Genomic DNA, 14,304 nt, shown 5'->3' with positions numbered 1-14,304 from the left:
AGGGGGAGGGGGGAGGGGCTGGCCTTCCATCCGATGAAAACCCCGACTGTCTGTCCGCCTTGGGACAAGGCGGCCAGTGTTTTGGGGAGATCCTTCAGGAGGAAGGGCCCCGTTGCAAGCAGGGGTACGGAGAGAAAGAGAGACAGAGAGAGAAGGAGGGAGAGAGAAAAAGACACACAGAGAGAGAGGGAGGGAGAGAGGGAGAGAGAGACACAGAGAGAGAGAGAGAAACAGAGAGACAGAGAGACAGGGAGAGAGGTGGGGGGCAGGCAATGGCATGCAGGCATCGGAAACAGATGGGTCTGGAATGGTCAGTTTGGAATAAAACCGGAGTTTGAAACTTGAAAGTTTCCCAACCTTAGTTGCTTTAAGAGGGGTGGACTGCAACTCCCAGAATTCCCCAGCTCTGCAGGATGGTTATGACCTGTCTGCAGGCTCAGAGAGCACCAAGGAAGGACCAATCCTTCTCCTTCCCCCTTTTCTCCTCCTCCTCCTCTCTGCAAACCTCCTTGCCTTCTGATGATGTTCCCTAGTTGGGTCATGAAACATCTGCAAGAAAAACCACCAAGCTCAGAGAGCATCAAGGACCCTACAGTCCTCCTCCTCCTCCTCCTCCACCTCCACCTCCTCCTCCTCCTCCTCCTCCTCCTCCTCCTCCTCGTCTCAGCAAACCTCTCTCCCTTCCAACACTGAAGTCATAACCTAGTTGGGTAATGACATGTCTGCAGGAAAACTACCAAGCTCAGAGACCACTGACTCCTCCTCCTTCCCCTCCTCCTCTCTGCAACGCCCCTCCCTTCTAGCATTGATGATGTCACCTAGTTGACATCTTCAAGAAAACAGCCACATTCGGAGACCCCCAAGCACAAACTTATGAATATTAAACAAAACTGAACGAAAGTGAACCTCCCCTCCTATGACGCTTCCAGCATAAAGTTCAAGAAAGCATCCAATTAAAAAAATTCTCTTTACGGCATTCGCTTCCTTTTATCCCAAGAAGCATCTTCAATATCCATTAAGATCCAGAGCCACTGATTAATCAGTACAAAGTTAGCCAACTCTTTAATTCAATTGCCCATCCTTATTATCTACTTTTTTTTAAAAAAACACCTCTTTAATTGTCTTTTTTAAAACGTACATTTGCAATGGTCTAAAACACATTTCGATGTTGTCCGTAATTCGGTTTTTAGAGGCTGCTAACCCATCTGGACCCAACTGTGGGAATCCAAGCTGTTTTAATTGAATATCCTGCCATTCCAGCGTTTTAGACAAACGGAGGGTCTCTGGCAATAAGCAGAAGATTGAAAAACTTAATTAGCAATAAGCTGATCTTCTCCAGGCTTCGCCCTTCTTTTAACCCGCAAATTCCAATAAAAAGGGGAAAAATACAATTACTTGCATTTTTCACAATGAAATTATTCCAGAATATGTATATTTTTTTCCCTGGGAATAAGGCTCTAAATAATCTTTTCATCCCAACATTTTCCAAATATGCTGGAAATTTGGGGGAATTTGAACTTTAAAGGATCACTATTATATGTTACAGCAACTCTATACAGGTTGCCTCGGCATACGACCACAACGGAGCTTGAAACTCAGTTACTAAGCGAGACATTGGCCACTAGAGGTAGTCCTTGGCTTACAACTGTTCATTTATTGACCGAAGTTAAAACAGGGACTGAAAAAAAGGGACTCAGGATCGTTTCTTACGACCATCGCAGCCATCCCCAAGGGGTCAAGTGATCAAAATTCAGACACCTGGCCATGACTCACATTTATGACAGTCGCACTGTCCCGGGGTCACGTGACCTCCTTTTGTGACCTTCCGACGAGCATAGTCAAGGGGGAAGCCGGATTCACTTAACAACCGTGTTGCTAACTTAATAACTGCCAGCTTCGCTTAACAACGGTGGCGGTAAAATGGGCCAAACTCACATAACAAGCATCTCGCTTAGCAAGGGACATTTTGGGGCTCCCTTATGGTCATAAGTTGAGAACTTCCTGTATTCTGCAGGTTGTGTTTTTGTCATGGGAATGTTGCAGTGTGGAGCGGGTTGGGTTTGGGGCTGCCAAAAAAAGCCACAACCTTCGTCTCCAACCTTGTGCGGCTGCTCCAGAGGGAGCTGGTTGCCATGTCCTTCAAGCATCTAAGGAGAAAAGCCAGACAAATTCCTGATTTCCACAGAAGACGAGAATAGCCGCTCGCCCACCGCTGCCCCCCTGCTCTGCCACAAAGACGTCGCTTTTAAACCACGGGAGATGAAACTGAACCGGCTCTTATTTTTATTTTATTTTATTTTTTATTTTTACGATCTCTGCAATCAAGAAAATACAGCAAGTGGGAACATTACAGGGACCCTGGTTTAATATCCTGGAAAAGAGCATTCGTCTTAAAAGTGCAGGGGACATCAGGGGAAGGGAGGGAGGGAGGGAGAAAGGAAGGAAATGTAGGAAGGGAGAGAGGGAGGGAGAGAAAGAGAGATAAAGGAACAGAGGGAAAGGAAGGAAGGAGATAAGGAAAAGAGGGGAAGGGAGGGAGGGAGAGAGAGGGGGAAAGAAGGAAGGGAGGAAATGTAGGAAGGGAGGAAGGGAGGGAGGAAGAGAGATAAAGGAACAGAGGAGAGGAAGGAAGGAAGAAAGAGGAGAGAGAAGGAAGGAAGGAGGAAGGAAGGAAGGAAGGAGGAGGAGGAGAAGGAAGGAAGGAAGGAAATGTAGGAAGGGAGAGAGGGAGGGAGAGAAAGAGAGATAAAGGAACAGAGGGAAAGGAAGGAAGGAGATAAGGAAAAGAGGGGAAGGGAGGGAAGGCCGAAAGGAGAGAGAGAGAGAGAGAGAGGGAAAGAAGGAAGGGAGGAAATGTAGGAAGGGAGGAAGGGAGGGAGGAAGAGAGAGATAAAGGAACAGAGGGAAAGGAAGGAAGAAAGAGGGAGAGAGAAGGAAGGAAGGGAGGAAGGAAGAAAATGAAGGGAGGGAGGAGGGAGATAAAGGAACAGAGGGAGAGGAAGGAAGGAGATAAAAGGGAAAAAAGGGGAAAGAAGGGAGGGAGGGAGGAAGGGAGAGAGAGAATAGAATAGAATAGAATAGAATAGAATAGAATAGAATAGAATAGAATAGAGATAAAGGAACAGAAGGAAAGGAAGGAAGGAAAGAAGGAAGGAAGGAAGGAAGGAAGAGATAGAGAGAAAGAGAAAGAAAGAGAAAGAAGGAAGGAAAGAAATGAAGGGAGAGAGGTGGGAGGGAGATAAAGGAACAGGGGGAAAGGAAGGAAGGAGATAAAGGGAAAAGAGGGGAAGGAAGGAAGGAAGGCTGTGACTCACTTAACAACCATCTCACTTAGCAGCGGAAATTCTGGTTCCCAATTGTGGGAAACACAGTTTCAGGACCACGGACAGATCCAAACATGTGCCGATTACTCCTTGTTCTGCAACTACAGTTGGGACCGTGCATTTGGTCGCTAAGTGAAACTCTGATTGCGCTTACAATCCTACTCCAGCTTTGCAGACCTGCGAAGGTCCCACAGGGAACCTAATCCTGTATCTTTACCCTTAGACCATTCACACAAACAAACTGGGTTTGCCTGCTAAAAATGTATTTTTCGCCCATTTGCAAGAAGAGCTAAATGAAGAATGCAAACAGGCTGTGGAAAAGCAGAAATTAATTTTCAAATTCCTGCCAGCATCGTGTCTACAGGAAAAATAAAACATGCAAATATTGCCACATGCTAAAACCGTGGCTTGTTTAACCTAAGATTTATTGACCGAATCCCAGTCGGCTGGAGGGAGGGAATATTGGATATCAAAAGCGAGAAGTCTGCATTATGGCTCAGTTTGCAAACTAGACTGCTTTTTGTGTAGCTCTCTCACGGTGTGTAAATGAAGCACAATGGTTCCAAACAGATCGGGTGTACACAACCTTTTGAGGTGCGAACAATACTATTGACAAGTCACAACAGTCTGTTACCACAACAACAGAAGAGTGGAAGGAAGGAAGGAAGGAAGGAAGGAAGGAAGGAAGGAAGGAAGGAAGGAAGGAAGGAAGGAAGGAAGGACTGCATGATGCTGTTACTTAAACGCAGAGTTTCTCAACCTTGGCAACTTGAAGATGGATGGACTTCAACTCCCAGAATTCCCCAGTCTTGGAGCAGTGAATATTTTTTTTCAATCTCTAATGCAACCGCGAAGTCACAGAGAGTCGCCATATCCTGACTGCAAAAAAAAATAATATAACTAATATAGATTTCCCCACTAGATGTCGGCAAAGACCAGGCAGGAAAGGAAGTTGAGCTCCAGACTGCCTCTAGTGGCTGGTCCAGTTATTGAGGCCAAACCGGATCAGGTTATTTATGAGCAAAGCTTTTGAGTTCCTAATTTATGGAGCCATAAAGTCATACCTGAAGGCAAGTTCTCTTCAATCCCCTTGCCAAATGTTGTATATTTCTTTTTAAGTGAAGTGCTTGGCTGGTCTCAGCAGCAGCCAATTGGAGACAAGTGAGGGCCAAGATCTATAATGGCTTTCTTTTTAAAGTGTGTGTGTGTGTGTGTAGTCCTTGACTCATGACAATTGAGCTGAACTGAAAAATTTGCTACAAAGTGAGACATTTATTAAATTCCTTCCTTCCTTCCATCTCTTTCTCCTTCCTTCCTTCTTTCTCCTCCCTCCCTCCCTCTTCCTCCTTTTCCTTCTTCTTTCGTTCCTGCCTTCCTTCTCTCTCTCTTTCTCCTTCCTTCCTTCTTTCTCCTCCCTCCCTCCCTCTTCTCACCAGGGGGGCAACTGGGGACAGGGAACCAGATCGCTCATTGTGGGAAGGGGGCCAACATTAAACAGAAGGGTTTTTTTGGACCAAACCCTGTGATTTACCTCCAGATCTTCCCGTTTGGACATAACCTTGAGGGTTTTTAAGTGTGTTGCAGGCTCCTTTCCTCCAACTCATTCAACATCCCCCCTCTGAGGCATCCCAGGTCCCTTTCAGGACCCCCCTTCACAACCACCACCCACCCCCGTGTGACTCCCTCAAGGAAGCCCCCCCCTCCTCAAAAGCCCAAAAAATATTCCTGGCACCCCAAAGAGCATCCGTATCCCCCCTCAACCCCCACCTCCCTTTTTAGGGCCTGCAAAGGAACCCCCCCGAGCTGGCTAAAACAGCAACAGGCCCAGCAGCCCTCTGCACATGCTCAGAGTCTGCTCTCAACCAGCCGAAGACAGTGAAGGAGAGCCTGATGCAGAAATCCTTATGATTTATATTGATATATTGATCATCAATTGTGTTGTAAATGTTGTACCTTGATGAAGGTATCTTTTCTTTTATGTACACTGAGAGCATATGCACCAAGACAAATTCCTTGTGTGTCCAATCACACTTGGCCAATAAAAATTCTATTCTATTCTATTCTATTCTAAAAGCTATTTTTGAAAACGAGATTTTGCAAAAATGAAAGGCAGAACCTGGGTTGGGGTGCATTTGCAGGGAACCTCAAAGCCGGCCGGTGCAGCCGAGGGCAGAGCACGGGGTGCCTTGAACAGCTTGGCAAAGGCCTCGGTCGCTTGGCACTCTTTGCCACACACCGCTCTGTCCCCACAAGCCAGGCGATGCGATCCAAGCAAGGAGACACCGTAAAACTGCAGCTCCGGAGCTCCTGCAGGCTGGTCCAGCCGTAACTGCAGTTGCAGTCCCTGAGTTATGGCTGCCTGCAGACCGGCGCAAAAAGAAATCCTCCCCTTCCAAGCCCCGAGGGTCGGAGCGGGGGCATGCCGGCAAGGAGACTGGAGGTGCAATTTCGCAAGGCATAGAGGGAGTCCTCCACGTACAACCACAACCGAGCCCAAAATATCCGTTGGTAAGCGAGACAGTTGTGCACAAGCTTCGCCCCATTTTACCACCCTTCTTGCCATCGTTGTTAAGTGGAGCACTGCAGCTGTTAAGTTAGTCACGCGGCTGTTAAGTGAATCTGCCTTCCTCGTTGGCTTTGCTGGTTGGAAGGTCATAAAAGGGGATTGTGTGACCCCGCAACCGTCATAAGTATGAACCAGTTACCAAATATGTTGACCTCCCTCCCTCCGCTTCACTTTCTTCTTTTCCTCCCTCCCTCCCTTTCTTCTTTCCCTTCATTTCTTCTCCTCCTTCACCTTCTTTTCTTTTTCCTCCCTCCCTTCCTCCCTCCCTCCCTCCACTTCAGTTTTTCTTCTTTTCCTCCCTCCCTCCCTTTCTTCCTTCCCTTCATTTCTTCTCCTCCTTCTCCTCCTTCTCTTTTTCCTCCCTTCCTCCCTCCCTCCTTCCCTTCCTTTTATTCCTTCCTTAGTTCTCCTCCTTTTTTCTTTCATGCCTTCTTTTTCTCCTCCTCCTCCTCCTTCTCCTGCTGCTGCTATGTTTTGCGTCTTACACACCTCTTTAGGCTTTTTATCATTCTATCCATTTTGCACCTCCAGACCGTGACTTCAATCCCTCCTAAGGGCCAAAGTGTGAAATATAAATGCAGGCCGAGATGCGCAGCTATTGCAATTGAATGAATAAAATACATAAATAAATAAATTCCGTCCCAGAGGGCAGATCCTCTCCCTCACCTCAATAGCAATGCAAGACATCAATACCAAAAGCATCGACCTTGGTTTGAATGCGCCCATCCTGACAAACCATGGTTTCTTGAACTATCCCCTAATGCAGAATTGGAGTTCTGTCTTCTCATTCGGTTACACACACACACACACACACACACACACACACACACACACACACCCAGGGAGGGACCTCCGTAGATGGGCAAGGAGCAGTCAAGCCGTCTCTGAGCAGAGATGAGGCAGTGAATAACCACGGCTGCCTTTCTCTCCCCAAAGGCTAAAATTGGATGGAGGGGAATCAGATTGGAAAATTTTTAAAGGCCGACCAATAGTCCTTTTCAGGCAAATGTCAACTGCAGCAGATCCTAAAATATTTATACAGCGAGTCCTCGACTTACAATGGTTCATTTAGTGACCGTTACAGGTCATTTTTCACACTTACGACCGTTACAGCCTCCCCACGGTCACCTGATCAAAAGTGGCAACTGACTCGTATTTATGACGGTCGCAGTGTCCCCAGGGGTCCCCTTTTGCGACCTCCTGACCGGCAAAGTCAATGGAGAAGCTGGATTCACTTAACGACCGTGTTATTCACTTAACAACATTAAGTGATTTGCTGAGCAACCGTGGCAAGAAAGGTCGCAAAATGGGCCGAAATTCACTTAACGACTGTCTCGCTTAAGGAACAGAAATTTGGGGCTCCATTGTAAGTCGTAAGTCGAGAAGCTGTATAACAACGTGAAGAAAATCTGCAGAGGAGTTTCAAGAAAGAAGAAAAAAAACATGCGATAATGTCCTTTTAAAAAAAATCAAAAGTGGAAAAAGGAAACTAAAATTAGAAGAAGAAGAGATCCCAAATCTTGTGAAATCATTCGTAAATCCAAAGATTTCAAGCCAGAATTAAAAGTCCAGAAATTAAAACTTGGTTCATGCCGGGAAGCTGGCTTTGAAAATCAACATTGTTTAGTTTTTACATCAATTTTCTGTGCCTGGACCTCTGCAATTCCTTTAAAACCAAAGCGCAGGCCGTCGGAACAAAAATGAACAACTTCACATCTGTATTGTGAGGCTGATGAGAAAGAATATAATGGCTGGTTGTGTTTTCCCACCGAAGGAGCAGAGAGCAGTTGTCATGGTGCTGAACACAAGCCAACATAGGCACTTGGAAACGCCTTGCTTGAATCGAACCAAGGTCAGGCCGTCTCTAGCCTCCTGCACGCAAAGTGACTCCAACGGGAACTTGCAAGCCAGCTTTGCAAAACCCTAGAAGCCACGATCCTGTTGCAAACAGGCACAGCAGTAAGCCAACCACAAAGGGGATTTCCAGCTTGAATATCAGCCTTTTTTTGCAAAAAAAAAAAAAAAAATCAGAGAAGGTCTGCTTCTCTCTTCCGTTGCACTAAACCGTAGTTTGTTTCTGAATAACGGGATGGTAGGCTGGGTTAAATCACCCATGGTGTTAAATCCCTCTTGGGCATCCATCAAAGCGCAGCCAAAAGTCATTTTCCAAGCCTCTTTTTCCCTGCGTCTTGGCATCGCCACCAGCTGGCCTGAGCTTTTCTCAAGCACAATTTTGCTAGTGCAAAACACACACGCTCGGCTGTGTGTGTCTGCTTAATACCCTGCTGGGATAACGGGTGGCTTTTGGAGAAGTCCAAAGACTTGCCACTAAAGTCAAGGACTCGCTACCGACTTCTCTGCTTCTATCCATTCACCCCAAAGACCATTAAAACATAAGACAGATGTGGGAGATATATATAAATGTTTTTCTGTCGAAGCACCTGGTCTACCCCAATATGGGAGGGAGCATATTGCTTCCCTTTCTCCTTTCAGCTCCAATATATATATATATATATATATGTAGGTCTTGGCGTATAAATATATATGTATATTTCCTTAACTCTTCTTTCCTATTTAAAACTCTGTCCCGGTTGGCTAAGAGTTGCTTTTCAGTTCCATTTCTTTAGTGATTTTCCTCTTGAACCTCTCCAACAGATCAGCGGCACGGATTAATAAATCACCCACCGTGTCCACAGATACGATCCCAACCAACCGCCTTGTGGGGTGATCAGCTGTTTATTAATCACCGGAATGGCTTGGTGGTTTCACGCTTTGCAGGAATCCCATGCACCGAAAATGTTTCCTTGCGTGGAGACTGTACAGGGTCTAATTCTCTGTCCCCGTTTTGTGTTTTGTTTTGTTTTGTTTTTCTAAAAAAATTAGGTTAAAATTGTAGCTTGGAGCAGGTAAGAAGTCTCACTGGGCACAGATGGAGAGGGGGAGAACCTGATTTTATATATATATATATATATATATAATTTTCGGCATCGAGTCAGCTGCCAGCCCCTGGCAAGAAGGGGGTTAAAAGCCAGACCTGATTAAGATTTTCTTCTTAGAAATAATAAATCCTGGGTGGGTGGGAGAAAAGGGAAGGAGGGGAGCCTGCCTATCCTTCCTGGAAACAGCAGCTTGGAGCCAGACAAGTCAGCATTCCCGCCCCCGCCCCCACCCCCCAAAAAAAACAAGCTTTGTGAATCCTGCAGGAGATTTTGCAAGACTTGTAAAAATCGGGGATATTTGAGGAGGTTCCACCCACCCGCTGGCAGGGGTCAGGGCTTTTCTGGTGTTTGCCATTCCAAAAGAACAACACAAACGGACCCACAACCAGGCAGAGAGGCTGGCAGGACAGCAACTGAAGAGGGCGGGGTTTTTTCCACCCTCTGTGTCAAGTTCGGGGCAAGTATGGAGAAGGCAGAGATTTTCTTCAACCCAGCGTCACATAAATAGAATGAAATGGATGAGCTTGGGTGAAACTGGCGAGCGGGACCGACCTGAATCCCGCACACCCCAAAACCCCACAAACATCTCCGTTTATGCCCCACCCACCCACCCCCTTTAAGAAAAAAAGACAACACGCAACCATCAGCCAGAAGGAGCTCGCTCTTTGCAGGAAGAAAGATGCAGGCTATATTATTGATATTATTATTATTAGATTATCTATTATCTATGGGCATTAGATTATCTTCTTCGGAAGCTGCCAGGATAAGTGCAGATTTGACCTTCCTCCCACGCGCTGCCCCCCCTCCCCTCCCCACAATTTGGAGAGTCACAAAGAAGGTAGGCATAGAATTCATTGTCAAACCCAAGGCTGAAGGGATTATATATATATATATATATATATATATATATGTATAGAATGGCAGGGGTGGAAGGGACCTTGGAGGTCATCTAGTCCAATACCCCCCCTCCCCGCCTGAGCAGGAGACCTTACACCATTGTGGACAAACGGTTGCCCAGTCTCTTCCGGAAAAACCTCCACCACAGTTAGCTTTTGGGAGGTAACCCCGATTTCCACGTCTAAGAAAGACGGGAGGCATCGCCCCACACAAACCCCAGCGGCGGAATTAGACCTGGGTCTCCACTGAGCCCCGTTGGAAGATTCGTGTGAACGGAGCCCTCCTTCTGATGAGATCTTCAAGGGGTCCTGGAGACGCTGGACACGCTCCTTCTCGCCCACCCGCGAAGTCTGCTGCATTCCCACCAGAGGGGGGGGCGGGAAGGACGGGGGAGGGGGGCGAACAATTCCCGCAACGCTCCTTTACACACGGCTGCCCCGGGAACAGGCGGGCAGGTTCACCTTCACACGTACCCGGGTTGGCTCGCGCGCCCCGTGGGGCCTGAGGCATTTTTTTTTCCGCCAAGCCAACTTCTCTCGGGACTGGCCGGGGTCCAACCAACTCCCCCGCCCCACCTCAAAAAAAGAGAGGTCAAGCAAATTAGGTGGCCTGTTTCTCCCTCCCCGCCGCCCCAGTCCCCGGGCACATGTGCCTGTGGGTGCGTGGCAGGCTGTTGCATAAACACCCGAGCAACTTAAGGCTCGCCTTGCACGCGTCTGGCTGCACGTCGGAGGCGGCCGCCAATGGAGGGTAAGTCCTTGGCAGCGGCTGGGGCGACACGCGTGACGCTCGGATGCACACCAGCCCGGGCGGCTCGGAGGACGGAGGGGTGGGGCTTCGCAGCCGGCCCCACACAGCCGCCCGCGTTCCCGGGTGGCCGCCCCCTGGGGTGAGCGCCAGCGCCCCCCACCCTCGCCGCGTGGAGCCAGCTGTTCCAGCTGCAGCGCCATCGCCTGCCAAGTGGGGCTACGGGGGGGGGGTCCCCCCGCTGCGAGCCCCCTTCCCCGCCCGCCGCAAACAACCGCCGCTTTCCTTGGTCCTGAAAGTGACAGTGAAAGTCTCCCACCCGCGGAAGGAGGAACACGGCTGCCCCCACGCGCCGCGGCGCCCCCACCTGCCCGGCTCAGAGCCGGGGAAGTTGGAAAAGAAGGTCGACCCCTCCTCTAATTCCGCCGCCGTCCACCCGCGCGCCCCCTCCCCTCCCAGCCCCACGCGCGGAGCAGCCCCCTTACCTGGTCGCCGAAACCCACTGCATCCACATTGTCACGCCTGCGGTCGCAGAAATGGGGAAGAGGGAGGGGGGGTCAATTCTTCCCAGCCATGCGGGGAGAGTTGTGGGGTGGGGGGTCGCCGCTGCAGCCGACCGGCGGAGAAAGAGAGAGAGGGAGAGAGAAAGAGAGAGAGAGAGGGCGACCCCCGCCTCCCCCAAAGCCGCCGCCGCGAAGTTGGCCCCGGCAGGCGGAGGGGTCAGCGGGGGCGCCGGCCCCGGCCCGAGTGGGGGGCGAGAGCCGCCCCCCGGCAGCCGCCCAGGGTCATGGAAGGGGGGCGGCGGGCGGTGGGCGAGGGGTCAGCCTGGCCGGGGGGCGCCTGAGGTCAGCCGGGCCGCTTCCTCCTCCTCCGCAGAGCATCCAGGCGGCGCCCGCTGCCCGGTCCCGCTGCCCGGTGCCCGCCGCCGCTTCCCTCCGCTCGCTCGCTGGCTCGGCAGCTGCGCCGCTGCAGCCCCGCCGGTGGCTCTGGCTGGCTCCGACGCTGCCGACGCCGCGTGGCCCAACCCCGCCTGACGTCACCCCCAGGAGCTGGGGGGGCATGAACCCCCTTTTCTTCCTTCACCCCCCCCCGTGGCCGTGGCCTTGGGGCGGAGGGAAGACACGGGGGCACGCGGGGCCGGCGGGATAACCTGAAGCAGGGGGCACTCCGGGGCCCATCTGTCTCAGACAGGACAGCCTGAAGAAAGGGGACTCCAGGCTCCATATGCCACAGTCGGACGGCCAAGATGCTAGGGGAATAGCCTGAAAGTGGACTCCAAACTCCATCGGACCCAGCCAGGGGTGTCAAATGACCAGCAGGATGCTGGGGGAAGAGACTGGACTCCAGGACCCATCTGCCCCAGCCAGGTGGCCATGTGACCACCGGGATGCTGGGGATACCCTGAAGAAGGGGGAGGAGGAGAGATTTCAAAAGAGGAGGGGGCAGAGGAAAGAAGGGTTTGATTTCAGACTCACCTGAAGCTTTGGAACAGCCTATCTGCGGGCCTAAACCAGGGTTTATTTAAACTATGGTTTGCCGATCAAGCCATGGTTATTGGGCACAGCTGCCTGCATCTGGCACTAACTGGCAGGTGACATTGAATTAATGCTAAATATATTTAATGCCGCTAATGCCGCTGGGGTCTTCCCAGGGCACAAGGATTAATTCTGCGCTTTTGTGTCCACTAAAACTGACCATCCGGTGGGTGCTTGGAGGGCACGGGGGAGAGGGAGGGTGATGGGGGGGGAGAGTCCTCTGGAATTACTGCGAGGTCAACACAAGGTCTTATCAAAGTTGAGGAGGGTTTGAGGGTGGGGACCAGAGAAGGAGGGAAAAGAGAAAGGAAAATGGTTTTGTGACGGGAACTTTACATCCAGCACTTTTTAAGGAAGGGGTGAGTGATCTGGTCATCCTTAGGGCTGAACTCAGCCATATGGGCACTTTTGGATGGTTAAGTCAGCTTTTTTTTCCAAACTTGGGCACTTTAAGATTGGTGGACTTCAACTCCCAGGATTCCCCAGGGAGGGAGGGAGGAAGGAAGACAGTGTGGGAAGAAAGAAGGAAGAAGAAAGACAGAAGGAAGGAAGGAAGGGGAAGGGAGGGAGGAAAGAAGGAAGGAAGGAAGGAAGGAAGGAAGGAAAAAGAGAGAAAAAGGAGGGAAGGAAGGGGAAAGGGAGGATAGAAGGAAGACAGGGAAGAAGGAAGAAGGAGAAAGAGAGGACAAAAGAAGGAAAGAAGGGAGGGAGGAAAGGAAGGAAGACAGTGAGGGAAGGAGGAAGGAAGGAGAAAGACAGAAGGAGGAAGGAAGGAAAGAAGGGGGAGGGAGAGAGGGAGGGAGGAAGGAAGGAAGGGAGAGGGGGGAGGGAGGGAGAGGGGGGAGATGACTGGGGAATTCTAGGAATACTCTTAAAGTTGTCAAATTTGACAAACTCTGCCCTGAAGTTTCTCTCCCTTCACTGTCCTATCCATCATAATTGCAACTCAAACGTTTCTAAGAGTTTGAGGGTTGCCATCTTGGTTAGGCCCGGAGATGGGGTGGGGGGGCCCACATTATTTTGCAATGGCTTTTTCCTTATTTTATTTTTTTAATGCAGGCACAGTAAGCCAAAGCAGCATTGATCCTTCTGTAAAGGAAGGTTTGAACAAGACCCTTCCACAGAGAGACAGGGAGAAAAAGAAAGTTTTGAGCCAACAACTAAAGCCAGTTCAAAAGTTAAAAGGGAGTCTTACAAATTAACTGCAAGGCTGTGTTCCACTCCAGTCCTCCAAAATGACTATTTAAGACAGGGAAAGTATTGAAAAAGAGAAAGAAAAAGTGCTTTTATTTTGGAGGGTGAGTTTACATCCGCATCGCCTCAAAAATAAAACTCCCTGCCTCTCAAAGCACGGCATAAATAATATAGAATGCAATAAATACGTCAACTCAGTTTATTTTATATATCAGAAGAGGCCCAGAAGTTTTATTGCAATTTTTGGTGTTTCTGGGCATTTTAGAGATATATATTTCCTAGCCCTTTCTGGGAAAGTACAGGGCTTTTCAAGTCCTTCAATTCCTCCTCCGCCTTTAGCCATTTCCTTTCGTATTTTTAATATTCGGGCAGGGGGTTATTGGTATTGATCCTCCCTCCCTCCCTTTTTCCATCCCTTCCTCCCTTCCTTCGATCTCTCTATATCTTTCCTTCCCTCCCTTTCTTTCTTCTTCTGTCCCTCCCTCCACCTTTCTTTCTTTCTTTCTTTCTTTCTTTCTTTCTCTTTCTTTCTTTCTCTCTCCTTCCTTCCTTCTGTTCTTCCTCTGTCCCTCCCTCCACCTCTTTTCCTTCCTTCCTTCCTTCCTTTTTCTTTCTTTCTTTCTTTCTTTCTTTCTCCCTCCCTCCCTCCCTCCTTTTCTTCTTCTGTCCCTCCTGCCCTCCCTCCACTTCTTACTTTCTTTCTTTTTTCTTCCTTCCTTCCTTCCTTTCTTTCCTTCCTTCCTCCCTCCTTTTCTCCTCCCTCCCTCCCTTCCTCTTCTCCTTCCTTCCTTTTCTTCCTTCCTTCCCTTCTTTCCTCCCTCCCTCCTTTTCCTCCTCCCTCCCTTCCTCTTCTCCTTCCTTCCTTTTCTTCCTTCCTTCCCTTCTTTCCTCCCTCCCTCCTTTTCCTCCTCCCTCTCCTTCCTTCCTTCCTTCCTTCCTTCCTTCCTTCCTTCCTTCCTTCCTTCCTTCCTTCCTGGCAAATTCTGGGAGTCAAAGCCCATCCACCTTCAAGTGACCAAGTTGGACAAACCATGGCTTAGACCAACAAACCACTATCTGCAGCTGTCCTCCACAACTAGAGACAGACATTTAGAGAGTGGGGA

The 14,304-nt window shown here is 49.5% G+C and overlaps 1 protein-coding gene across 1 annotated transcript in view; it reads right to left on the bottom strand.

Annotated features, from left to right (window-relative positions):
• AJAP1 (adherens junctions associated protein 1) overlaps positions 1 to 11,321 on the bottom strand; it is a 59,667-nt gene extending 48,346 nt beyond the window's left edge. Inside the window, exon 1 of the mRNA XM_058161377.1 lies at positions 10,958 to 11,321. Within this exon, the coding sequence (XP_058017360.1) occupies positions 10,958 to 10,986 (29 nt within the window). The 5' untranslated portion in view covers positions 10,987 to 11,321. The remainder of the gene's footprint in view (positions 1 to 10,957) is intronic.
• Between the last annotated feature and the right edge of the window lie 2,983 nt (positions 11,322 to 14,304).

This window comes from Ahaetulla prasina, chromosome 18 (genome assembly GCF_028640845.1).
Source record: "Ahaetulla prasina isolate Xishuangbanna chromosome 18, ASM2864084v1, whole genome shotgun sequence".
NCBI classification, from domain to species: Eukaryota; Metazoa; Chordata; class Lepidosauria; order Squamata; family Colubridae; genus Ahaetulla; species Ahaetulla prasina.
Note: the sequence above shows the minus strand (reverse complement) of the source record. Positions and strands in the feature narration are given on the sequence as shown.